The sequence below is a fragment of the Oryzias melastigma genome, linkage group LG16, assembly GCF_002922805.2.
Source record: "Oryzias melastigma strain HK-1 linkage group LG16, ASM292280v2, whole genome shotgun sequence".
Classification (NCBI taxonomy): domain Eukaryota; kingdom Metazoa; phylum Chordata; class Actinopteri; order Beloniformes; family Adrianichthyidae; genus Oryzias; species Oryzias melastigma.
Genome location: NC_050527.1, coordinates 4,717,245 through 4,742,430, shown reverse-complemented (window position 1 = coordinate 4,742,430; position 25,186 = coordinate 4,717,245). Strand labels below are relative to the sequence as shown.

At 38.7% G+C, this 25,186-nt stretch overlaps 2 protein-coding genes across 3 annotated transcripts in view; both read left to right on the top strand.

Annotated features, from left to right (window-relative positions):
• Positions 1 to 15,673, top strand: part of erfl1 (Ets2 repressor factor like 1) — a 62,921-nt gene extending 47,248 nt beyond the window's left edge. For both annotated transcript variants that reach the window (XM_024266863.1, XM_024266862.2), the window contains exons 3-7: positions 8,629 to 8,697; positions 9,203 to 9,437; positions 10,909 to 11,086; positions 13,392 to 13,518; positions 14,769 to 15,673. In XM_024266863.1, coding sequence (XP_024122631.1) covers positions 8,637 to 8,697; positions 9,203 to 9,437; positions 10,909 to 11,086; positions 13,392 to 13,518; positions 14,769 to 15,586 — 1,419 coding nt within the window. In that variant the 5' untranslated portion in view covers positions 8,629 to 8,636 and the 3' untranslated portion in view covers positions 15,587 to 15,673. The remainder of the gene's footprint in view (positions 1 to 8,628; positions 8,698 to 9,202; positions 9,438 to 10,908; positions 11,087 to 13,391; positions 13,519 to 14,768) is intronic.
• Positions 15,674 to 21,983: 6,310 nt separating this feature from the next.
• arhgef1b (Rho guanine nucleotide exchange factor (GEF) 1b) overlaps positions 21,984 to 25,186 on the top strand; it is a 52,077-nt gene continuing 48,874 nt past the window's right edge. The window contains exon 1 of the mRNA XM_036215895.1: positions 21,984 to 22,318. The gene's annotated coding sequence lies outside the window, so the exon portion shown is untranslated. The remainder of the gene's footprint in view (positions 22,319 to 25,186) is intronic.

Genomic DNA, 25,186 nt, shown 5'->3' with positions numbered 1-25,186 from the left:
CAGAGCCAAACTCGAGCTTTTTCTTTGCCGCGGGACATGAAACAATGAGGCTCGAGCCGGTTTTAATAAAGCGCGCTTTCCCTCCTTTCAACTCTGGCGCGAGGCGGACGAGCCGGCAGCGGAGAGCGATCGATAATTAATGACGATGAATAATTTAACCCTATCGATCGGTACTTTTTTCTCCATCCTTTTCCCCTACTTTTCCTTATTTTCTTAAGGCCAGCCTCCTATATCATACTAATGCCGATTCACGCGCCCGGCCGGCCGGCCGGCATCCGCGCGTCATCTCACCTCTTCAACTTGTTGTTGGAGTTCTCACCTCCATGGAAAGACAGGGGAAAAGTTTCTTCATTAGAACAACAACTGCATCTAAACTCCTCAAAATCATCGAATTTATCATATATTTTTTAAATAAAGTGTCACATTAAAACAGGAAATCAAGTTGATGCTTTTCCGAGCAACACGTGTGTTCCTCCGCGACTGAAAGTAGTCCACAAAAGAAAAACATTTCAAATTGAATTTTTTTAAATTAAAAAAATTGTGTCTTCAAATGACAGAATATTTGTGAGTTTTTGATGCAGATTTTACTATAATTGCACATTTATAACAATTTTGGATCAATAAAGTTTTATTCTATTCTAATTGGAAAAAATCTGGCATTTTCTTGTTTTCCTGATCTATGGGGAAAATTCTTTTTAAAAAGCCTCTTGATAATTCCTATCCCATCTCTGAGCTGTAGCTTTCAAACTAAATTTGGCTGGATGGTAGTCTGGCTGGGTGCTGCTGTCAGATGATAGTCTGTCTCAGTGTGGAGGACTCAGTATTAGGTTTGCACCTGCAGTGTGGTGTAATATGTGCTCTGTAGGAGAACAAGCAGAGAGCCTCAGAGCTCCTGTAACTATACATCTTGGTTAAATAGACTGACAGAACTGCGCTGCTGTCTGTTCCTATTACCCGGGCTGAACTGGTTTTCACCTTTTCACATGACGTGTTTGGAGCTCAAGATGCAGGAGTGATCACACGGAAACTTAGTTTCTGGGTTTTTACGAATAAAAATTGTAATACAATTCTGTAGATTTGATTAAAAATGTCTAAAACTGACATAATAACAGTAAAATCATTCATGGCACAAAATTGAAGCAACAAAAAAACATCAGAATCATTTTTAATATTGGACCCAAATGTAAAATTAGAGAAATATTTTATTGTTAGAGTTTCAAAGTGCTGAAAAACAACAACAAAAAAAACACATCAAACTGTGTAAACAGGAAAAGTAATTGAAAAAATTTTTTGTTTTTTTTCAAATTAAAATTGGAAGTTTATCACTCAAGAGGAAATCCCCAAATCTTTAGATTAATTTGGATTAAACACACAAAAAGTCAACACTAAAACATACTTTTATTCCAACTTTGAATATGTTGATGAAAAATAGATGTAAATAATACATAAACTTTTTCTTTTTTTCTCATTGAGGCAAAGATTTACCCCAGAGTGAATAATTATCTGGGGCTGTAATTCAATTCAACATTGACTTTTCTCTTCAGCGCTTGAATTGCAGGTTCGTCCCCCCCCTTGACCAACCCTTTCCTTTTCTCTGTCTCTCCCCTCCTCGTTTCTGCTCTCCTTTCCATCTCCTCTAACAAACCCATCGCAGAGTCCCTCAGTTCTTCCGCCCCGAGGCTGACCAGTGTGTCAGAGCTAACCAGGGAGAGGAACAGAGAGGGGGGAGACGGATGGTGCGGGAGAGGAGGAATTGAGAAGGAGAGAGTTCAGTCGGGTCCTTTTTTTTTTTTTAGGGGTAACCAGAAAAAGGAAGATGAGACAGATATACTGAGTCCGTTTCATCTCGTACAAAAAGAAAGCGGGAGAGGCCAGCTCTTCATGTTCTCATAGTATTCCATCTTTTTATATCGCAGCCCATCACTCTTTCCTTCTTTAGACAGCACTGGAGACATAATGTTGCCTGAATGTCAAGCGGTGCTCCTTCGCTCTTCCAGCCCAGTCACTCTGCAGAATTTCAAAATCATAGTTACAGTACTTTCCTCACACCTCCCATCAGTGGCCTGCAAACCGTGGCTTTAAGGACAGCAGCTCTGCTAATGGATTGAAACTGAAAAATCACTCAAATAGTCAAAATTTATATTTATATTTAATGAAAGTTCATCAACTAATGGGACAGAGGAGCAAATCAGACACACAAAATATCAAACTAATATCAATAGAACTGTATTTGAGATGATTTGGGGTTTACATTCCAAGATTTGGTAGAATACGACCTGAGAGAGATATAGTATTACCTTTCTATCAAACTCATTTTGACAGGTGACCTTTGACCTCTACATTCCAAAGTGATGACATAGCAATTTGATATCAAATTTATATAAACTTTATATCAATTTGATATAAACTTTATATAAATTTGATATCAAATTGATATCAAATTGTTACGTCATCACTTTGGAATGTGGAGGTCAAAGGTCACCTGTCAAAATGAGTTTGATGGAAAGGTAATACTATATCTCTCTGACCTGACTCTAATTAAAAACGTTTTAGTTTTTCAAATGTAATAATTTAACTGAAATCTGTTCATGCATGTCTTATGGACAGAGGTGAGGTCTTTATGGCTGTGATAGACCTTGTTCTTAGGCAAAGTTTTTTCAAAGCTCCAAAACTAGAAGTCCTCAACCGGAACTGAAAGTACATCGCTCTAAAAAACTTTATTTTATCTCCTGACACTAACAGTTGCAGTTTTTCCTGTTTTAAGCTTTAACAAAAGTTTTTTTTCTTTCTTTTTACAATTTGGAACACTTCTGGGTTGAGATTAGAGTTTTTTTTCCATTTTGGGCCGATGATGTCACTCTCCATCTTGTCTGCAGGCATTTACTCTTGCCATTTTCGGGGTGATGAAGGTGTCACTGTCACAAAAATAACAGATAATATGTTGACTGCACAAGTTTGAAAGGGAATAATAAAAGAAAATAAAAATGTAACTAAAAAAAGTCCTAAATTCGCAATAATCAGGCAATGTAGCTGTCAAAAAGGTTCTCTCTTAATCTGTACAAAACATACAGATTATGTTTTGATCTACTTTCAAAGCATTCCCTCCATTTTAATTTTGATTTTTTTTTAACCAAAAAAAGTTGTTTTCTAGGACATAGTGTCTGCAGAGTGGCAGTAGTTCATTAGAAGTTTGCCTCTGAGCAGGATTGTTGATGCAGAGTAACCCCACCTCCACTTCCCATCACCCACACAACTAGCTTACACCCCCTCACATTCCTGACCTAACATCAAAAATGGTGAATATTGGAGCTATCCAATCATACAGTTTTGAGCCAGATGCCAGCTTAAAAGAGGAAACCAAGACGTATATGGATCTATTTGTCTGCAAGTGGATGCATCAGAATGGAGCGTCACAAATATACCTTAATTTTTTAACTGCATTTTTTGTCTGCTCCTGATTAACAACTATTTGAATAATACTCAGAAATGCAATTTTAAGCTTTGTTTTCTGTATATACATCCCCTATGTCTCAGAAATTGCCACAAGAACGTGTAATAAACACTAAAAATACAATTTTCATTTGGATTAACCTTTAAATTTTGGCTTTTTTGACATTTAAATTTCCACTAAAATGCTTTAATTATAAAATAGTGGCCCCTACTTTCTGAAAATGAACCAGACCCAACATCTGAGCCTCCGTGCATTCCTGTTAAGTCCCCAAAACACAGCGGGATGAACTATCAGAACCTCTGACTCATCAACTCAGGTGGGTTTCCAGCAGCAGTTTCTTTTGCAGACCTACACTGTGCAACATGTGAAGAGGCACTTTTCTTTGAGCGCTGTTTTTGTTGTTTTTCTATCAAGATGACACTGTGTAGAGCGACTAGGCTCTCCTTTTATGCCTTTTACTATTGTAACACTGCTAACTGTGTGATCCATCATTCCCGCTGCTTTTATAGATGACCTTTTGTGAAGAAAAAGTCTTTTGTTTGAACTATTGTGTCCACAACCGCACAAAAAGAGGATTCTTGTCTACCTACACTTCTTCTCTGCATTGGCACCAGCGTTTTCAGTAAACAAAGTGTATTCTCTCTTTCGGCGTGCCGCTGAGACGTGCGTTAGTGTGTCGATACTGATTCAGTCGATATCTATGGGCTCCATGTCTTATTCTGTGCGCCGCCGCTCGCTGTGTGCGCGACGGCTGCCTGAATACCTGCAGACTGCGTTTGTGCCGTATCTGTTTGAGACGCTGCGATCTATTGCAATCTGCGAGTCTGTGCCTGCCAGTCGGCGCATGCATGTGTGTGTTTGCAGGAGAGTGCGTGAATGAGGAACTGTATTCCCTGGGCTGCTAGTTATAATGTTTCTGGGGGTGATGGGGGGGAACTTGAAAGCCCTGTGCTGCCCAAATCAAAACTAACAAGGAAATGATGGGGGCTCCTTTATCTCCTCTCTGGCCTGGGGGGCCAAACAGGGCGGGAGGGGTAGAGAATGGGAGACTGGGCAGGGAGGAAAAAAAAAAGGAGAAAGAGAGATGGAGAAGTAGAAGAAGGAGAGGAGGAGGAGGAGGAGGAGAAGGGCAGCCTGGCTTCCTCTTTGATTTGTAAAAAATGCATTACCTCCGAAATCAAACGGAAAATTACTGCGCCGAAGCAAAACACAGAGCAGAGAGAGAAAGAGGAGGTGGGTGGGGCAGGAGGGAGGAGGAGAAGACAGTGGATAGGTGTGTGTGTGAGCAGGCAGGAGGTGGGAGAGAGAAAGGAGGATTCACCTGTATGGATATCCTGCCGAATAGGAAAGAACCGAAGACGGTTATGGATTGAGGAGATGCGTGGGTATCATGGGAGTTTGGGAGTGAGATCCTGGCTCAGTACATATGTATATGTATTCCTCAGAGGAAATGAGTCTATACATGCTGCAGACTGCGGGGAGATGGTAAATGAAGGAGATGATGCAGTATTGATGGCCAGAAGCCCACAGGGAAGAGAAAACTTATAGATTACTACCTGCAAGACAACGAATATTTCATTTTTTTCAGCTCTTGCATTCACACTTCATGTTTAAATGTGAGGTTTTAAATGTGAAGGGCACACTTTTGAAAGTTTACACATTTCTAAATGTATATTAGAGGAAACCGGTACTTCTGGAGGTGTAACGATTAATCGATTAATCGATTGATCGATTTTTATTCCAACAATCCTCAGTTCTTGCATTCACGTCATGCTTAAAAGTGAAGATTTTAATGCGAAGGGCACACTTCTGAAATTTTACAAACTTCAAAATTTACATTAGAGGAGATCGGTACTTCTGGAGGTGTAACGATTAATCGATTGATTGATTTCTATTCCTGCGATCCTCAGTTCTTGTATTCACACGTTTAAATATGAAGTCTTAAATACGAAAGCACACTTTTGAAAGTTTAAACATTTCAAAATTTACATTAGAGGTACTTCTAGAGGTGTAACAATTAATTGATTAATCGATTAATCAATTAATCAATTTCTATTCCTATAATCCAACCAGATCGATCAGTCTGAGGCAAGTTGTTAGTTAAATTAAGACATAAAATTGTTTTTTTTTTAATAATTTAATCAATTATTGATATTGGAAAATACCATTTGGATTCAGGTACAGTAAGTTTATTTTGCTATAACGTAAAAATGACCATCACAGCAAAAAATGATCATTACTCTCCAATGTGTTGAAACATTTAACTTTTTAAAAACCCTGATAATACAGTGTGGTAGAATGTTCTAATAATGTTATTATTTTGATGTGGAACTTTATGAAAGTTTTGTTTTTACACATATTAGACGATCACACTAGCCTTTGTGGAAGTATTTTGTAAGAAATACTCGTTGGCTTCTGTATCCAAACGTGTTTCATTCAGAAGTCTTGAATTTCAGTTTGCACTTTCCAAAAACCTCCTCCCTGTCGCTGTCTCTAAAACACCCTGAGCTCCACCTGAGACTACAGGTGACCACTGATTTCTGCAGGAGGAGTCATAATAAATCTGAATCTCGATAATAAAAATACAAAATATAAATGATCTATTTCCTGATATAATATAATTTAAGATGAGAAATTTAACACAATTGCAAACTATAAATTAAACTGGATCTGGCTCCATCGCATATTTAATTTATACTTGGTTGTCTTGAAAGAAATGCGAGTTATCTGGAAAACTTTACCGATATATCCCGGTTAATTTCTGCCTAAAAATGTCCTGGATCGACTTTAGGTGAGTGAATTGTATTGTTCAATGTGAAACAATAAATCATATCATCGACTATAAATTATGATATAAATCGAATTGTTAAAATGAATCGTTACACTCCCAAGTGTCCATTGTTTTGTGAAAAAAAAAAAAAAATTAAAAGTTTGTAAATTCTTCAAAGATTTGCCTGCGGAAAAAATGGTAAACAATTGAAAGTATGATTGCATGAGTGATGAAAAAAAGAATAAAAAACACATGTGAGATGGTTGGAATATCTGAGGAAAACAAGGGATGAGGAGCAGGGGGGAGAGCAGAGGAGGCCACAATCCAGAGGCTGAGAGCAGGGTGAGAGCGACGCAGAGACCGATGGAGAGAGTCTGTCAGAGGGAGAAATGCCTGGAGTTAGCAATAATAATTTATACAAACACACCTTAATAATTCACGTTCCAATTCAATGCTGGAGGGAAAATCCAAAATTCACAGAGCATAATTAAATAGAAAGAGGCAGAGAGGGGAGAGATAGCGGGACCAGCACTAAAGAGACCGGTGTAGCAGCAGCAGCAGCATCTCCTCCATCTGAGCTTTGTCAAACAGCCCTGATGAAACTGCAATATCCAAACTATATCCTGTCATGTTCGTCACCCAAACACCCAAAGCTCCATACCGTCCCCTGTCAGCAGATGTCTGCTCGCATTTCTCTCGCAGCCGTTATCATAATAAGCTCTCATTCAATAAAGCCGACCACCTCCAACAGACACGGGATTGGATACGAAGTGTGACGGGAAGCAAAGGAGCCAAAATGAAAACGCCGTCTGATATCTTTCTTCCATCTCTCAGGTGTTTCAAGTCTTGCTGTTTGTGAACCTGAAAGTCACATTTTGTTGTTTCTAGTTATTGTCAAATGTGCAATTTATTTTAACACACATGAAATTTCTGTTCCTGCTGCAAACGTGCAGTAAAATAACTCATAACATGACACGGCAAAAAATTAAAATAAGGACACCAATGATATTCAAAATGATAGAACTTCTGCTGCTGTCGTTTACTTTTTGCTTCGTTTTTATTCATTTATTTTGTCATCAGCATAAATGTAGGAGTTCACTCATTATTTGATGCTTCACTTTGAATTACTCTTTTTAAACCATGTTGCTCTTAAGCTCTAATAAGATGATTTTTAACTCCTCCTTTCTGCTTTACTTTAAAAATGCTAATATAACATTTTTATCAGCATCCATGTGTTTCCTGTTGTTGTTTTCATTCATAAACAAAACCACTTTATGGTTTTAAAGTAAAAACTAACAAATTAGTTTAAATATAGTATTTGATCATACTTTTTAGGTTTTATTTGAGTATATTAAAATGACATTACATTTTAATCATCTTTTGAGGTTAAAATTGACTAAGTTGTTTTTAAAATGTATGTTTTTGCATGTGAGTGTTAAAAAAAGCAGAGTTTAATGATATGTCAGAATATAAAATTGTAAATGAATATTCACTTGTATTTAAACACTTAAATGAGACATTTCTATGAATTATGAGTATCATAAACAATTCCAATAGTAACAATAATGATAATAATAAAAATTATTCATGATGTGATGCTCTTGACAACTTGTTTTTATATTAGGACTTTGATATCTGTGAAGTATTAAAGCTCCATAAGACAAATTTTGAAAGTTTTACAAGTATTTTTATTCAAAAGGTGAAGTAATGCTGTCATTCAGTATTAGTAAAATAAAAGTATATTTCTAATATAAAAGTGTACATATCACTGAATCCAGATGTATTTATTTATAAGAAAAGATACACATTTGTAATCAAAATTCCACAAATGCTTGTACTTTAGTTGAGACTCGAACACATAAGCAAAATAATAATTTTAATCCGAACTTTTGTCTTTTTAAATATTACACAGTAAACAAACAAAATTGAGAAAATGTTGAACTTTTACTAAAACTGTTATTTTTTTGTTCTAAAAAGTTGAGCAAACTAACCGTGTCACGATGTCCATTCAAAGATAACATTTTGAATTTATTACCCGGCTTACCTTCTCAGTTGGTTTTCAAACATTTTTGTAATTCCTGCCGTTGGAGCCGTACTTTAGGGATGTCCAGCTCATTGCATCACACGCAGCCTCAGGTGGCCAGACAAGATCATATCCATCAAACACCTGATCTCCACCAAAGACATATAAAACATAACCTTGTTAGGTTTCACATCGATTTATGGTATCATTTTGAAGTCCTGTTGCGCCTTTAGACGCTTATGCAATACCTGGATTTTCAGAAAAAGTTTACTCTCAACTTTGCGCCCGTCAGACGAGCCTCAACTCTGACCCAAGCACATGGTGTAATATCTGCTGCTTGAGGAGCGTTTCTCTGGTCTGAGCACCACCTCCCGTGTGTTTCAGGTGGAGGTATGGACTGCAACTGCGTCAGTGATTTGCTGCTCCCCCCTGTGCCCGCCCTTTGGACGCCAGGTGAGTCGTGTCATCAGCAAAGGTTGTAGTTTATGCTTTAGCTGCAAGATTGCAGTTTTCGACTTGTAGACGGAAAAAAAGCATCTAATTAAGTAACTAATATATGTTTATGTTTAAGAAAGTGGATTGCAGATTAAAGCCAAGAAACGTGGAAATGTTGAAACTTTTCCTAAAGTAATTGGTTTCATATCTTGTGTTTTTAAATGGCTTGTTAGAATCAAAAGCTGCCCGGCTCTATGTATGATGTGCATACAGTCGGCTTTTAAAATGCAGACCTGAGCAGCATCAATCAGATCTCCCCCAGCGAGCTGTCATCATCCCACTGACCAATCTGTTGAGGCTAGAGGGCATTAGCACAGACTAACATAGCTCAAGGCACGTGCTGTGATATTAAACACATCATCCTTCACCTCCATCACTCACCAGTCAGACAGCTCCCCCCTCCTCTGCTCAGTGGGACAAATGTCCGCCCTTAACCTCCTGTTTTCCCTCTTGCACCACCCAGGGTTTGCCTTCCCGGACTGGGCCTACAAGCCCGAGTCGAGCCCCGGCTCCAGGCAGATCCAGCTGTGGCACTTCATCTTAGAGCTGCTGCAGAAGGAGGAGTATCACGGCGTGATCGCCTGGCAGGGAGATTACGGCGAGTTTGTCATTAAGGACCCGGACGAGGTGGCCCGGCTGTGGGGGATAAGGAAATGCAAGCCTCACATGAACTATGACAAGCTGAGCAGGGCGCTGAGGTATGTCGCTATCTGATAAGTTTATCACGCTTTACATTATTTGTTTACTCATCCTGGACTTAATCCTCACTCGACGTCTTACGGGGAGAATGAAAAGATAAAGAAGGGACTTCTCGGGGAGGAACGTCAATACCCTCAATTTCTGCTTATCTGTTGACATCCTAATGGAAAGTTCACCACTATGAAAAAATTCAATAGGGATTTCAAAATTAAGCCACTGCAAGGAATGACTTGGACTTCTGCTCAGAAACCAAGTTCAGCCCATCTATTTACACTTCTCAGAATTTCCTTATGCAAATCCAAACCACCCTGCTTGAACCCTCCTCCCTCCACTTCTCTTTGGCCCCTTGTTAATGGGGGCTGTCGTCAGAGTCTAATTGTTATGAATTGGCTGGGGCCACAATTAGCCTTCTTAATTAGCCTCACTTAATTGCTCAATTAAGGGCCGCTGCACAATTGCCATGCAAAGCAAAACATGTACACATCATTGCACTGGGTTCAGCCGCCATGAATACATGCTGATATGCATAAGCTTCTGTGTTTGTTGGTATAGGGCGTCTGCATAATGAGGTTCTTCTTGCTGACTTTTCCTGCTGAGTTGTGTGGCGCAGTTTGACAAAGGAATCCACAACTAGAAGATGCTTTTGTATTGTAATCTTTTATCACAACAATGTATTTGCTGTTTTTTTTTGCTTGAAGCACACCTCGCCATGGTGCTTCACCAGAGCTCTCAGCTCTTTTACCTGAGCCAGATGGCTTCACGTGCTCCTTTTTACTGCCGATACACCCACCCCTGGCACAGAGTGCAGCGTGACTCCTTCACGGGTGGTAACGGAAACTGGCATGACGACGCATTGACAAGCCCAGCGGGAGACACCGGAGGTCGTCGCCATGACGACTGCTCTTGTTGTACCACCTTTGGCAGTGGCAGCTTCTTGGTGTCAAGTGCATTTATATGAAACAGAGAATCACAGCTGCTTTTGAATTACTCAAACAAGACATTCAGATGTTTGATTTTTCACTGAACCTTTTGCAGAATTATTTGTTATTTTAGAGCAGATACATATTTTAAGATTATTAATTAATCCATTGGCTTATTCGTATACCACTTTTTATGAAAATCTGTTATCCTGTAGCATCTTTTTGTTGTAATCTGAACAGGATTTAGCCCTTAAACAATTTTTGTGTGAATTAACAGCCTTTGTAAGATTTTCCTTCAAAACCCACCCTGTATCGAATAAAGTCGGTGAGACATGAATTGATCTGGGGAAGGAGGAGATGAATAAAAACAGTGGGAAATCAGCATAGCGCTTTGCCTCACAGCGCTAAAGTTGTTTACTTGTTCCGTTCTTACAGTGAGGAAACACTGAACCTTGATTCAGGCATTAAAATAATCCTTTCCTTCTCTTTTCCTCTTCCCTTTATCCCCCATCTCCATCCTTCCATCGATGCGCTCCCGTTTCCTTTTCAGGTATTACTACAACAAGCGGATTTTGCACAAAACCAAAGGGAAGCGTTTCACCTACAAGTTCAACTTCAGCAAGGTGGTGCTGGTGAACTACCCCATCCTGGATATGGCCAACTCTCCCTTCTTTCTGGCCCAGAACCACTTCAATGGGAGCTCCGCCACACCAGACTGCAGCCCAGAGGTACAAAAGTCTTTAGAAAGGGAATTTAATGTTACTTTTTTGTAATAAATGAATGCATTTTTTAACAAGATAATCCAAATATCCCTTCACTAATATTATTTTTAAGATAAAGCACTATTTCTCTGGTAATTAAAATCCACATCACTGTTTTATGTTTTATTTTTTAATCTTTCAGTGTTTTATTATAGAAGAGAAAATCATTTTCTTTTTCTTTTATATATAAATGATTCTTGTTTGCTTATTTGGATTGTAAAACTTACACAAGATAAGCAAAAATACATAAAAAACTAGAAAAGTTGCATTACATTTGACAGTGTGAATACTTTTTGCTGAAAGTATATAGTCATTGAAGATGCTGAACCTTTTTGATGAAAATGGTGACGCAATTTACTTTAATTGCTCAAGGGATTTGCTGAAAATACAAAAGTTATTTGGAAAATGTTAAATTTCGTAAAAGACTGAAAATTTAGTTAAAGAACTACGAAAGAGTGCTGAAGTTAGCCTTCATTTCTGAAAATGTATAATAAAATTGCTTAAAAATCCCTGATACATGCGAATTTTGCAAAAATATTCAGTGTGTTGTTTAAATATGAGCTAAACTCCAAATCAGCCCAAAAACCTTTGATGCCAAAGTAGCCAAAAAAGCTAGCATATTGCTTAAATATTAGCTAAACTCCAAAATAGCCTAAAATTTGTCAGTAAACTAAATTAGTCAAAAATCTTCATCTGTTGCCAAAATTGAAGCTAAACTCTAAATTAACCTATAAAAACCGGAGTGGATAACAATTAGTCAAAAACGTTAGCATGTTGCTAAAATATTAGCTTAAATCCAAATTAGCAAAAGAAAACTTCAGCAGATGCTAAAATAGCCAAAAAAGTTAGCTTGTTGCTTAAATACCAGCTAAACTCCAAAATAGCCTAAAATTCCTCAGTAAACTGAACTAGTCAAAAACGATAGTCTGTTGCTAAAATTGAAGCTAAGCTCTAAATTAGCCTAAAAAAAACTCTAGTAGATAACAAATTAGACAATAACGTTAGCATGTTGCTAAAACATTAGGTAAACTAAATTTTTTTTTAATTACTGTAAAAGATGAAAACAATGCCCATGAATATATTTAAAGGCTTTTTGCTAATCTACTTAAAATTTTGAAATTTGAATTTTGAAATTTTCTCATTTATTTCCTATGAGGCATATTTAGCTCAGTATTTCAAAAACGATAAAGTTTATCAATACCAAAAATAAAGCAGTGATGTCCTGAACAAGCTGAAATTTTTGATACCAAGATTGCTGTAATTGCTGAAAGTGTGATTGAGTTTTTACAGGCCAAAAAACGTACGGAAAGAAGCAGGATAATCTCTTATGTGTGAATGCTTACTAAGTCTTTAATTATTTGGATTTTTTTCTAAACAACCTAATTAAAGAATTGTGGAACACTGTAGGTGCCAAAAGGTGGATGATTTCCCTTTTTCTTAATGCAACATACGTCCTAGAAAGCATAGTTAACTTGAAAGGACAGTATGAGGGAGAATCATCCGTCATTTGTCTGTGCCACCCTTCAGATGGGGATAAGGAGATGCAGGCTCTGAAGGAGACCGAGCAAGGGGACGGTTTTAACTTGCCCTTAAAACAAAAGAAGAAGTTATCCCCTCCTTCTCTCATCCCCGTCTCCGGCAGCGTATCCATCTGTCATCGATCGAAAATGAAAGAAATAGAAAGCAAAGGAGGCCGCGTCAGATCAGATCAATGGCGGGTCATTAATGCGGTTTGTTAAGCAACGTAGATCTCACAGCTTGGATGTACAGTCTTGCCTTTCAAACTTGAGGCTGCGGGAGTGACAGAAACTATTGATCCACGGCGATGCCAGGTGGGAAAAAAAATCCCCCCTTTGTCCCCTTGATTCCTAAGATTCAACTGTTTCATTTACTCCACCTTGACTTCTGTTCTTTCACATATTTAAGCAGCAATAACGTGCACACACACAGACACACTGCTGCAAAACTTCCTGAGCTGTTCCTCTGTGGGTCTTTTTCACGAGCTGACCTCTCTCCTTCTTGTCATTCATCACATGTTGTCTTAATCTGGATCTCCATTTGACTCTACTTTTCCTCCCTTTGAGTCTAAGCCTCTGTGTCCTCCTGCCTCCCTCAACCCCATGGTGACTCTTTTTATCATGTCCTTGGTGCAACTGTTTGCATCACTCTCTGCTCCTGTCAATTTATGACACTACTCAACATTCTGCAGAGCCATTATTGATGAATGAATTTGTTAACTTTATTTTTTTTACTTTCTTTTCCCTCCACACAGGCCATCCAGTCGTTGTTTCCTCGTTTGCCAGACACTGGAAGAGGAGGACTCTTTGATCGAGGAACTACAGCGCCTGGACCCGAAGGGGACAAGCTGAGGCTGGACACATTCCCTTTCCTGAGTTCAGGTGAGCTGCAGAAACGGCAACAGAAAAGTGTTTGTTGAGAAATCCCTCAACGGGGCACGAGGAGTTGTGTTTGGGCTGTGTGCTCGCGGAGACGTGAAGGACTGGAGGAGAGCAGATTGAGGAACAAGGATATGGGGAGGCATGAACCTTTATTGTTAAAGGAAATAAGGCAGATGGCGATCCCATAGCAGGCTGCAGAGAGGCTACACTTCAGGTGAGGTTAGCTGCTGAATTATCCATTTCAACAGAGGAAAGAAGGCAGGAGAAGTGATCCTGTTCTTCAGAATGATGGCCCACATTTGCCCTCCTCCAAATGCTTTTGTTTGCATCTCTCTGCACATGCAATTCAATGCACAGGCATCCACAGAGTACAGGAGGTAGTGTGCAGAAACTCACATACACGCATGCAATCTTCATCACACAACCTGCCCCCCCCACTATGTTTGTCCTCAGGTCCTATTCCCCCCTTCTTCCCTTCTCACCCTCCCATGTGTCCCCATCGTCCTAATCCCTTCCCAGGCAGGAAGGCCCTAATTGAGGGTGCAGGCTTCAGCTTGTGGCCTGTGGGCGCCCATTACTGTGTTTTCATAAGCAAGTGAGGCCTGCCTGACTGATTCAATATTCATGTGTCTGCCAGCTACTCCTGGCCCAGCACGCCGAGACTTCACCGCTGTCAAATTAGCCCTGCATAGTAAATAACGGAGTGAGGAGAGAAGGAGCGAGGCTGGGAGAGTTGGAGGGTGCAGCAGACAGAGAATCTCTGAGTTGGTTGTCATTTGGAAGGAAGTTGAGTAGGTTGTGAGGCAATGCTTTTGCATGTTCATTAATTTTTTAAAAGCAGCATTACCTCAGAGTTACCGTCTTTCTCAGATAGAAAAGATGCTTACAAGGAACCGAATTAAAATGCAGAACAAGATTTAATTTGCAGATTTTTTTTTTTAATAAAACCTGAAATAATGCTGATGTAAGTCACGATATGTGATTGACATTTTGTATGTGAGACAACATCAAATCTTGGATCCATCCCTTCCACTGTTCTCACATCTGTTAGCAGCTGTACTGGCATGCATAAATGAACCATCCGTTTATTTTTTGTGGAAAGCAACTGTGCCAGAATGAGCCCCTGTGGCTCCTCATTAGAATTGCTAATACCACCAACTCTAATTAGTAAAGATTCTTAGATGCTGAATGTCGGGAAACCTTTGCCCCCTCTGAGTTTAACCTCCTTCTCTGGATCTTCTCTGTCCTAGGTGCCCAGTGCTACACCAAACCCCCGTCCCTGCTGGGCCCGTATCCTCGCAGTCCATCCTTCGACTACCCTTGGGGCTTTAACCCCTACCTCCCAGGGGCCTTCTCTCTCAATAACTGCCCCAAACTGCCTCCTGGCTCCCTTTATCCCTCCCAGTTTTATCCGAATCCTTTGCAGAGCAGCCTCTCCCAGCTGCCTCACCCCTTCTCCTCTCTGCTCCCCCCGGCGGAGACGGGCGCGGGAGAGAGAGGAGTAGCAGGGCAGAATGGGGGGGCAAACGGCACGGCGGGTGGTCAGGCAGGAAGGATCTGTCTGCCACCCTATCCGGGAAGCCTGCCGCTGGGTCGGACAGACATCGGCAACGGAGCCGCGCTGAGCGAGAGGGAGACGGTGGAGGCCAACCCCCCAGGCACGGGGCTGAACCTGGGGCTGGGGGCTGTCAGCCTGGGAGCGGGGAACGGGACGGGCCGGCAGAGCCCCACGGAGAGGAGGGGAGGCGTGAAGCAGGACCCGGAGTCGGACTCGGACCTGGAGATAACGGATCTGAGCGACTGCAGCTCGGAGAACGAGAACGAGCACGAGTTCAGCATCAGGAAGGACGCCGGCCTGGTGAACCGGCCGCAGCTCGTGCTGGACGGAAAGAAAGCAAGCGTGCTGCCGCCCATCACCTCCCTCCCTCCGCCGGTGTCCCCTCATCCTCTCAAGAGCCTGATGCCAATCAATCCTCACCCCCCATCCATTCCCCCGTCGCTCTCCCCATCCATGCCTCTGCACGAAAGACACAGGGAGACGGAGACTCTTAAAATGATCCACAGCTAAGACATTTTCTGACCGGTCTGTGCTCCACAACTCTCTTCTTCTCTCCTGTCATTTCTGAAACAGTCACTGCAAAAAAAAAAAAAAAAATCACAGTAAGCAGTTACATTTTTCACCTCTCAAACTACAATTTCTTTATTTTTGTGTGCATATTTTATAAGATAATTAATTTACTAGGAACAATAATTGACAGCAACCAATTTTGTGAAAACTTTTAAAGCAAATCTGTGTTGGATCCCTCCCCCTAGTTCACTGTCTGTATTTGGGCCTGGAGTGAGATCATGAAAGTGATCAATCAGCTCCCAGAATGGGCCACCTTGATAAATATTAACAAATAACATCCACACACTAACAGAACTGCAAGAGAACACTGCTTAGATCGATGTACTTCTGCAGATATGTCCTCAAGATTTTGCTTAAAACAAATTACTTGAAAGAAATGATCAAATACTGCCACCTAGTGGTCACTGTAGCCAACGTTTTTGACTAAATCTCAGTTCTAATTTCCCCACTTTTCCATACATGCTTGATTTTTTTATATAAATATATGATAAAAATCCATCTTTAGTAAAGTTTGTGAACTTTGTCAGCTGGGTTCCTGCGTACTTTTTGATAGGAAAGAAAAAGACAGCAAGAAGAGCTACTTCGATTTGTATGAATTATTCAATGTATATATTTTATTATGATGTATATGACATTTAATTATTATTCGCTATGATAAGATTTAGCTGTATTGTTGTGATTTAATTCCGTATTTAAACATGTTGGACAATTATAAGCGTAGGTGTATCAAAGTTTAAATTATTGATGCCAGAAGATCTGCACTCTGAAGAGGGTTTTTCTAAATATGTGGACAGAATTTAAGATGCCCAGATGATTTTTTATTTTATTTTATTTTTTTGCTCGACTAATTGTACCCTTTAGTCATTTTTGCCCTCTGAACAAACCCTTTGGGCTCAAAAGCATACAAATTTGACAGTAGATTTATTTTTATAGTTACCCAATTACAAGTGCACTGTAATAAGTCAAATGTGAATAATTTTGGCTCGAGTGAGGATTTTTTTTTTCTCTAATCTTTTCCCAAATCTGTTCAGATTAGATTTGATCAATGCCTTTCGTCTAAGCAGCACTATTTTTTCGCTGCAGGACATTAAAGAGTGGAAAACTGATTTAACAGAAACTGCATTTCCTGGCTCTCCCTAATTTTAACGAACGAACCCCTTTCTACAGTCCAGTTTGTCGGTACAGAGTGAACATTGTTGTACAGTTTCTTAACCCTTTGCGGTCCATGGTTTGTCAAACAGTGGCGGTTTAATGATCAGTGGTGAAAGCTCTGTTGTAAAGTTAATGTAAAGCTCTACGTTTTTGGTGAGTCATTCCAATGAAAGGTCTCCAAGTGAAGAACAGCTGTAAATATTGTTTTCTTTGTGCGTGTATGTGTGTCTATACACCTAAAAATGACATTGCAGTGACTTTGCCAGTCATCCTTCTTTGTTTTACTGTAAAAAGGGAATAATGAAAAGTGCAAAAAAGAAGAAAAAGATTAATATCTTCCAAAGCAATAAATATTATTCTGGATAGAGGACTGTTTTTGACTTTTTGAATCCCTTCGGATCTTGAGAACAACAAGGAAGAGGCCGAATTTAAATATCCTTAAAACAATATAACAATTTATTGGCAGATTTGAAACGTTAAATAGAATTTTGAAAAACATCTGAGCTGGTCTCAAACAAAGAATTGATTTTGTTTTCGCCAACAAAATCTGCAGGATCTCAGTTTTGGTTGTTGCTTTCTGGTTCTGCTTGATTTCCTGCAGAGTTTTAGCCATTGTTGCTATTGACAGCAGTAATAAGGATAAAGTCTGTGCGACTGAGGAAAGAACTGCACTCAGCTGCTGACAAACAATAGCTTCAGAGTTGAAAAGATTACGTTCTAAATCAAAAGTAGAAAGTTTGATGATTTCACAGCCAACTGATATGGATTTCTGCTAAAACACTTAGTTTACATTTAATGAGATTTAACAAATGAAAGCATTGATTAGATAATAAGATTACTTAAAGTCATCTACAAGCTGTCAGGCTTGAAATTTCACACCTGTTTCCGAAGCTGAAAGGGAATGGCAAACAGCAACTTACGATGCTAATTTAATAAGAATTTGTTGATCGTTTAATGATGGTATTAATTGTAAGATGTCAACTGTATTTGTGCTTCATTTTATGCTTTTAAGATAATGTTTCTCCAGCTTTCTGTTCATAATTTCCCTAATTTTGAGAAAAAGACAAACAACTAAGTATTTTAACTGTGACATCACTTGAAAATAATGAGAAAAAAAATGTTGCCAAAACTTGACATCAAAGATTTTTATACAGTATTAAGCATGCATATTTACATTTAAGCACAGTAATTAATTAAAATAAAATTGCTGGTGAATTCTATTACTCTAATTTGTAACGGTCAGGGGCAAAGCTAAGGGGGGGATGAGGGGGGACAGCTGCCCCGTCAGCTAAAAGCTTTGCCCCAAACTTGCCACCATAATTTTTGAGTCTCATTATTGACAAAGATTGATAAATCCTCAATACAAGCTTCTTTAAGCATTGCAAAAATGACAAAAAGACATATTTTCAAATAAAATCAAAAGAATAATAATAATAACTGTTCATTTATATTTACCCGCCACTTTGCTGTTCTCATTTGCCATCCGATCTAGCCTCGCCCCGGTAACAGATATGAAATCCTATTTAGCTCAAAATACATTAATAGAATTGAAATTGGGACTGTAAAACCACTGAGCGGTTTGGTACGCTAAGGACTGGTATGATTCTGGTGAGAGTTTCCACTCAGGTAAGCACCGAGCGTGATGAAGACCGCTAGGGTGTCATTGCGTCATTGTAGTACAATAACTAGAAAAGTAACAATAATGCTTGCTTTACTTTTTGTACATCCTGTATAACAGTAATTTAATGTTGTTTGAAATATGAATGTGGGCGACTAAAACCGGTAACTGCAAAACTTACAAACGTTGGACACGTTAGTGTAAATGAGCGTCGTCTTCACATTCTGCCAGTAAACGGGTGGCAACGTCGGCTCCAACCCAACTGTTGTGTTCCACTTTTTAATGGACATACAACCATTGGGGGACCTCAAGATGTATGGTTCTGTACTGCTTAATGGATTTTACAAAGGAAACGCTCAAAATACCGGACTGTACCGTACTGGACCGCTCACAGGAAACGAGGTTCTAGTGCAAGTTGGTACGCACCTTCTCTTGCTCTCCAGACTGCTGTGCACAAAATATGATGACAAATGCTTATGCAAAAGAGTAACCCTACCCTACCTATGCACTATGCAAAGCACGTAAACACTAAGGAGGAAGCTTTGCGGTAATATCTTGGAATACTCAGTGGAACATTGTTGAAAAAGCTTTAAAATAAAAACATAAACTGCTTAAGATGTGAAGCAACACCTTTCATCAACAGCCACAGGATTATGTCAGAAAACAAGCAAACTAGAAGATTGGCCGTTGTTCCATCTATCAGGAACACATTTGTGTGCACCGGATTCTGATCATTGTTTCTATTGTTTCATTTGTCGCGTTGTTCCTACGGACCATAAAGGATCTTCTATTCACCCTGGAAGGTCAAGAAAGTGTTGTCATCTAAATTTCTCTTAGGGAGTAACCTAAAATGGATCCATTCAATGTCTAAGAAAGCCCATTGGTAGATTTATCTCAGTAAATGGGAGCATTTCAGATCAAAGTATGCCAGCCATCAGTCAAACAGCCAGGAAATAAGCAACATAGGCCAGCCAATATTTCACATACATATTTTATAAATCATTCATCTCTATTGTAGTGATTATAAACACACAAGATACTATTTTTCATTTGAAGTATTTCTTATACTCTTCTGTCTTTAGATTAGGTATTAAAAGCTGAGATATTCCACTATTAGAGAGGCAGTAATTCAGTTTTTGGCTTTAGCAGACAACATGGTGATGGGCTGTTTTGTAAAAACACCAAACCATCTCAAACGTGTTTATGTTGGAAAAAAAATATCTGGACCAGACAAACTAACACACTTCAGATAAGGTACGAGTCTGGCTTCTTTATATACAGTATATATATATATATATATATATATACTGTTAAAAAAAATGAAATTGTAGTAAATTATCTGCACAGATTTGAACGTATGAAATTAGCTACTTATACTATTTTCTCCTGCTGCTGTGATGAAACATTCATAGTAGTTTTAATGTAAATTTGTTTCTATCAAAATTAATAAGTAGTTGCTACTCATTTACAATGTATTTTCTTTATTTATAAACTAGACTGCACAACAACTCCTCAAATGCAGATGAAACATACATTTATTTTTGAGGAAATAAAATCTTTTTCTAAATTATAAACATTATTTCAAATACGGGGGAGTGTCATGATATGGGTTGATGAAAACATTTATTCGGACTATTTTGAAAACTAAAATAGAGTGGCTTATAGAAGGGGATACTTGATTTATAGCATTTGTAACTGTTTCATTTTGTTAATAGAGACAAACATGAAAATTATGTTGTTTTTTGTTGTTATTTATAAAAGTCTTGTATTCCAAATCTTATAAATTGTAGAGAAATTACTCTACCAGCATTTCACGTGTTTTCTTACAAGTGCTTGCATATTTCTGTGGTCTTGAATAAAATATTTTGAATAGATACAAAAACAAAATTTTAAAGCGTACCAGATTAAAAAAAAAAGTGACTAAAAGCAAAATCTTGTTCAAACTAATATATCAGCCAAAAAAGGGAAACCTTTAATTTGAAATATATTCCATTCATAGAATTTTCTTTGAAGAATAAAATGTTATTCACAGATTGATGACTTTAATTTATACTAAAAATGCAGGATTTGAACAAACTAAAAACACAGGGGTTTGATTTTCTTTTCACTTTTTAAAGTTGATTTTTACATTTTATGTTTGATAGGTTGACTATATATATAAAATATAACACTCATCTATGGAGATACATTTTTTTATTTATCTTCAAAGCATTCCCAGAGGTCGTTTTTTGTGAATATGCCGTTTTTAGCAGAAAATTAAAACACTTTTCTAGCACAAAGTTTCTACAGCAGAAGTTCATCAGAAATTCGCCTAGTTTGTGTCTGAATCCCCCCCATCACTACATAGTGCACTATGTAGTGTGTTCACCATTTTTAGTGCTGTCTAAATCTACTAATTCCAAAATCGAGTGCACTCGAAATTTCCTAGTAGTCTTTGCGAAAAACTAGCGTGCATCAATGGTCACTAGATTAGCAAATATAGACCACAATGCATTGTGGTCGAACAAAAATACGTGTTTAAATGTAATATTTGAATAAACCAACCACATTTTCACCATCATAACACAGTGGAGTCATAAATAAATGTCTTGAAATGTTCGTTTTAATTTGATTTTCACTTCGTGAAATCGGTGACGTCATATCTGGTGTTTAGAAAAATGAAAGAAAAGTAGTGAGCATCGTGTCTGAATTACCTCTAAAATCCAGGGCACTATATAGTTTTTTAGTAGTTAGGGGTTAGGGGGGGAATTCAGACAAAGCCCTAGTCTATTACCCTATTCTAGGCAGGACTGTTGGTGTGGAAGTAAGCTTCAGCTGATCTCCCATCATCTTTTTGTTTACACTCTCTCCTGTAAGCTTACAACCCCTCACAAGCTCCAGCAAACAACAATGGCAAGCAATATCAAAACTATCCAGACGTATCAGCTCCTGATTCATGACAATTTGACTAAAGAAATGTTTAAAAACCAGTTTTAATCCTAAATTATTTTACATGTCCTCCATCGTGAGAAAAAGGGGTCAAGAACTTGTTAAAAACACCAAAAACACAATTTTCATTGAAGTGGGTCTACTTACCATGTACTGCAAAGTTCTAAATAATTAAATAAAAAAACAACCTCATTATGTAAAAGATGTTGCTTTTTGTAGCTGAGTTTGTCCACAGAGAGGCGCCAGGACGATGAAAGAAATGTATCGAGCATGTCCAGCAGAGAGAAAAGCCTGAAACTAGAGGTGAAGCCTGCACACAGCTGTGTTGATTTTATAGACAGCTGCTCATACAACAACTGTCTCCTCCACAGAGGAGCAGGAATTTGTTTGCCATTCATTTATCCATTCGTCAAATGTAATATTAGCTTGTTTGCACTTTTTTATGGCGGCTTCAAAATAAAAGACTCCCCCTCCTGGGAAACAAATTACGAAAGATAAAAAAAGTACAAATAGGGTAATTATTAGGAGGTTTCTAAAGTATCGTAGAGGGAATAAATCAATTAAATTAAACAATCTAACATATATATGATATGTTTTTGAAATATTTAAGCGCGCGTGATGACAAATTAAACGTTTTTGTGGCAAAGTGAGCTCAGTGGGGACGGGTAACCGTGTGGCACAGTGCGGAAACACCGCTCGCGCAGACTGTCTTTTAACTTTACATTTTAGCGGCTGTAAACAACCAAACACAAAGTTATTTTTTCTACTTTGTTGTACTTTTCAGAAAACTATCCACAAACATTTTTAAAGCGGTTATTTTTTACAGGCAGTCCTCTTCTTCGTGCCCTTTTTTCTAGACGTGTACTTCCGCGTACCGTGTTGTGTGTTTTTTTTCCTCTTCCACTGACACACAGCAACTTTCGAACAGGAAACCCTTTAGACGCTTCGCCCGTCGTTTTTCTCCGCGTTCCAGGGTGAGTACACCCCCGAAAACTACTCCGACTAACACTTTAAGGGGTTTGAACGGTAACGGGTTTGATTGGTTCGATTAAAAATCGAGATGAAATTTCTTTTTAACCGGACTAATGGTTCGCCCCCCTCCTGCCCCCCTTCCCCGTGCCGCAGATGGAGGAATGCTGTGCTCGCGCGGCTGCTCAGACACAGGGGATAGTCTCGAAAATAAATAGAAAACATCATGTTTTTGACCTTTTCTTTGGTTTATGCGCCTCTAATATAAAGTTTTCTCTCTTCTGAATAACTCGTGTCAAGCGCGTGCACTGGGACACAGCAGCCTCCTTCAGGTAGCAGACTTATATTTGCTTGCAAATCCACTGAGGATTTAGAGAACCCTATTAGGTATTACACTGAAGCACAAATCAGTTTAATATCCTCTGGGGGAGTAGTGTTATGTCATGTGTTGTCAGAGGGAATTTTATCGCAGGAAACTTTATCTTTTTTGGAGTTTTATGTTCAAGACAAGGACACACATCTGTAATTTATCTGACTGTGTCATAGGCTAGAAACTGCAGCTACATGTTGGGAAAGCCCTGCATAGCTGTGGTTGCCTAAAAGTAAAAGGTGGATCAGTTCTGACTCACTCTAGTTAACCTTTGTGTGTATTATATATATAAAAAAAATTGAATTTGCCTTTTAAATAGAGAGATATTTGGCTGACTATGAGGCATAACTGAACATTTCAAACCAGCTCATCTTAGGAGCCAAGTAAAGTTTCACAATGTATCATTTGAATATTTTTCGCTTTATTCTTTCTGTCTCCTTGTGATGCACACCAAAAGCGCATTCAAAAGGATTTTGTGACACTTCAAAGGACACCTTTGGTTTCAGTTTTGTTTTTATACCATTGTTTTTGCAGGATGATTTGAAAAACCTACCCAATAAATATGGGATATATAAAGAAAATGACATGTGTTATTGTGTTTTGGAGTATTCTTTATTTAGATCCTTGTGAATCAGGAGCAGATGAAAAAATGCAGTTGGAAAAAGCTTGTATGTGTCTTAGGTGCTATAACCGGTGGGTCAGAAGCTTATTGCTCTGCTCCATCCTGATGCACCCTATTGCAGATTTCTCGTCTGAGTTGGCATCTGGCTCAAATGCCAGCTGTATGGTTTAAAACTTCAAATATTGCTCACCATTTTTGTTGTACTGGTAAGCAGCTGGATGGCTCAATTGGCTGGCGCATGGGAAACCAGCGTTAATTTTCCAGGGGGCACAATGTATTATTTCCTGTGTGGGTAATCAAGACTAGGGCTGGGTTGATAAAATTGATTGATCAATTTGAATCGATTCAAGCTTAATAGATCAATAGTCAATTCATTAAAATATAAATCGATTTAGCACATAAAGCTAGAGTCCACTAGCTTGATTCTAATGTTTAATGGAATTTCCCATTGGATGGCTAATGCTAACACCAGCTCGACCTTAACATACATTTTTGACCAAAAGAACATCTTTATTTAATCACAGGCATGAATTTTACAAACTATTTTAAGGAAATGTTTTAAAGTAACAATTTGTGGTCTAAAATACAGTTTTTTGCTCATACTTTCTTCTTCTGAAATAAGGTGTAACGTTATAGCACAATCGGCACCTAGTGGCCAAACTGAAACGTTCTCCAGAAGAAGCAGAACAATGTTTACAATGTTAATGATCTGAACATTTTTGTTAGAACTTTTCCTTTTGGGAAACTGTGTAACACTGTATAATATTAACAATCTCATTATTTCACTAATACATTGTACAGTATGTAACTGTGTCAGATTAATATCAATATATTCAAAAGATATAGTAGATTATTAATGTATTTCTTAACAAATGCGTAAACTCAAAATTGAATTGAATCGGAGAATCTAAAAAATCGAATTGATCCAGGCTCTTGTGAATTGAATCGTTTCTGGAAATAATCATCGATACTCAGCCCTAGTCAATACCCTCAATGCCACTGTCTACCTATGTAGTCGCAGGAGGGGCTGAGTCTTTGACGGTCACCAGCCTAGATAAATATGGTGTTGGGTCAGGAAGGGCATCTGGTGTAAAACTCTCTGCCAAACCAAATCTATGGGTCAGTGAAAAATGGTTCGCTTTGGTGACCCCCGACGGGATGAACCGAAAGGTGAACAACAGTATTTTTGTTGTACTGGTGCTGTTATGTTGGGGTTTAAGGGGCTGAAAGCTTGCGGGAGAGCGTGTAAACAGATAGATGACGGGAAAAGGGGCGGTATTATTCCATACCAACAGTTCCACCCACAACTTCGAGCCAAATTCTTATGAACTCATGCTGCTTTGAAGAAACTTTGTCCTATAAAACTACATGTTTTGCCTAAAATCATTATTAAAAGACCACTGGGAACATTTTATACAATAGATCAAGAGATGATCAGGTTGGAACTTTAAGTACTGTGTGCCCCCTCCTCCTTATATAATGCTATTTATCCATTTATGATACTGAAGACTAGAGACAGACTGTGTTCGATATATAATGTCTGGTTGTAATTGATTGCCAGTGATGATTTAGCTTTTTGAGACAATGGTTATGAGATTGCTGAGGCTGTTGTCGATTCACAGGAAATTGTTATTAGCTTAACTCTATTATCAGAGAGATGGCGGAACGCAGATATAATACTGATGCGGTTGTGGTTGAAGTAGCTTAGTAAGCTGCAAAGCTTAGGGTCAAAGACTGTTCTGTCAGGCCTCTTTTTTTTTGCATCCGTATCCTCACCTCAGATGAAGATCTCACCTTTGGGATTCCCCCTCTAGTCTGCCTTTGCACTCTTAAAGAAAGTTTTAAATTTAACTTAATGTTTATCTCCATTGTAAGACGTGT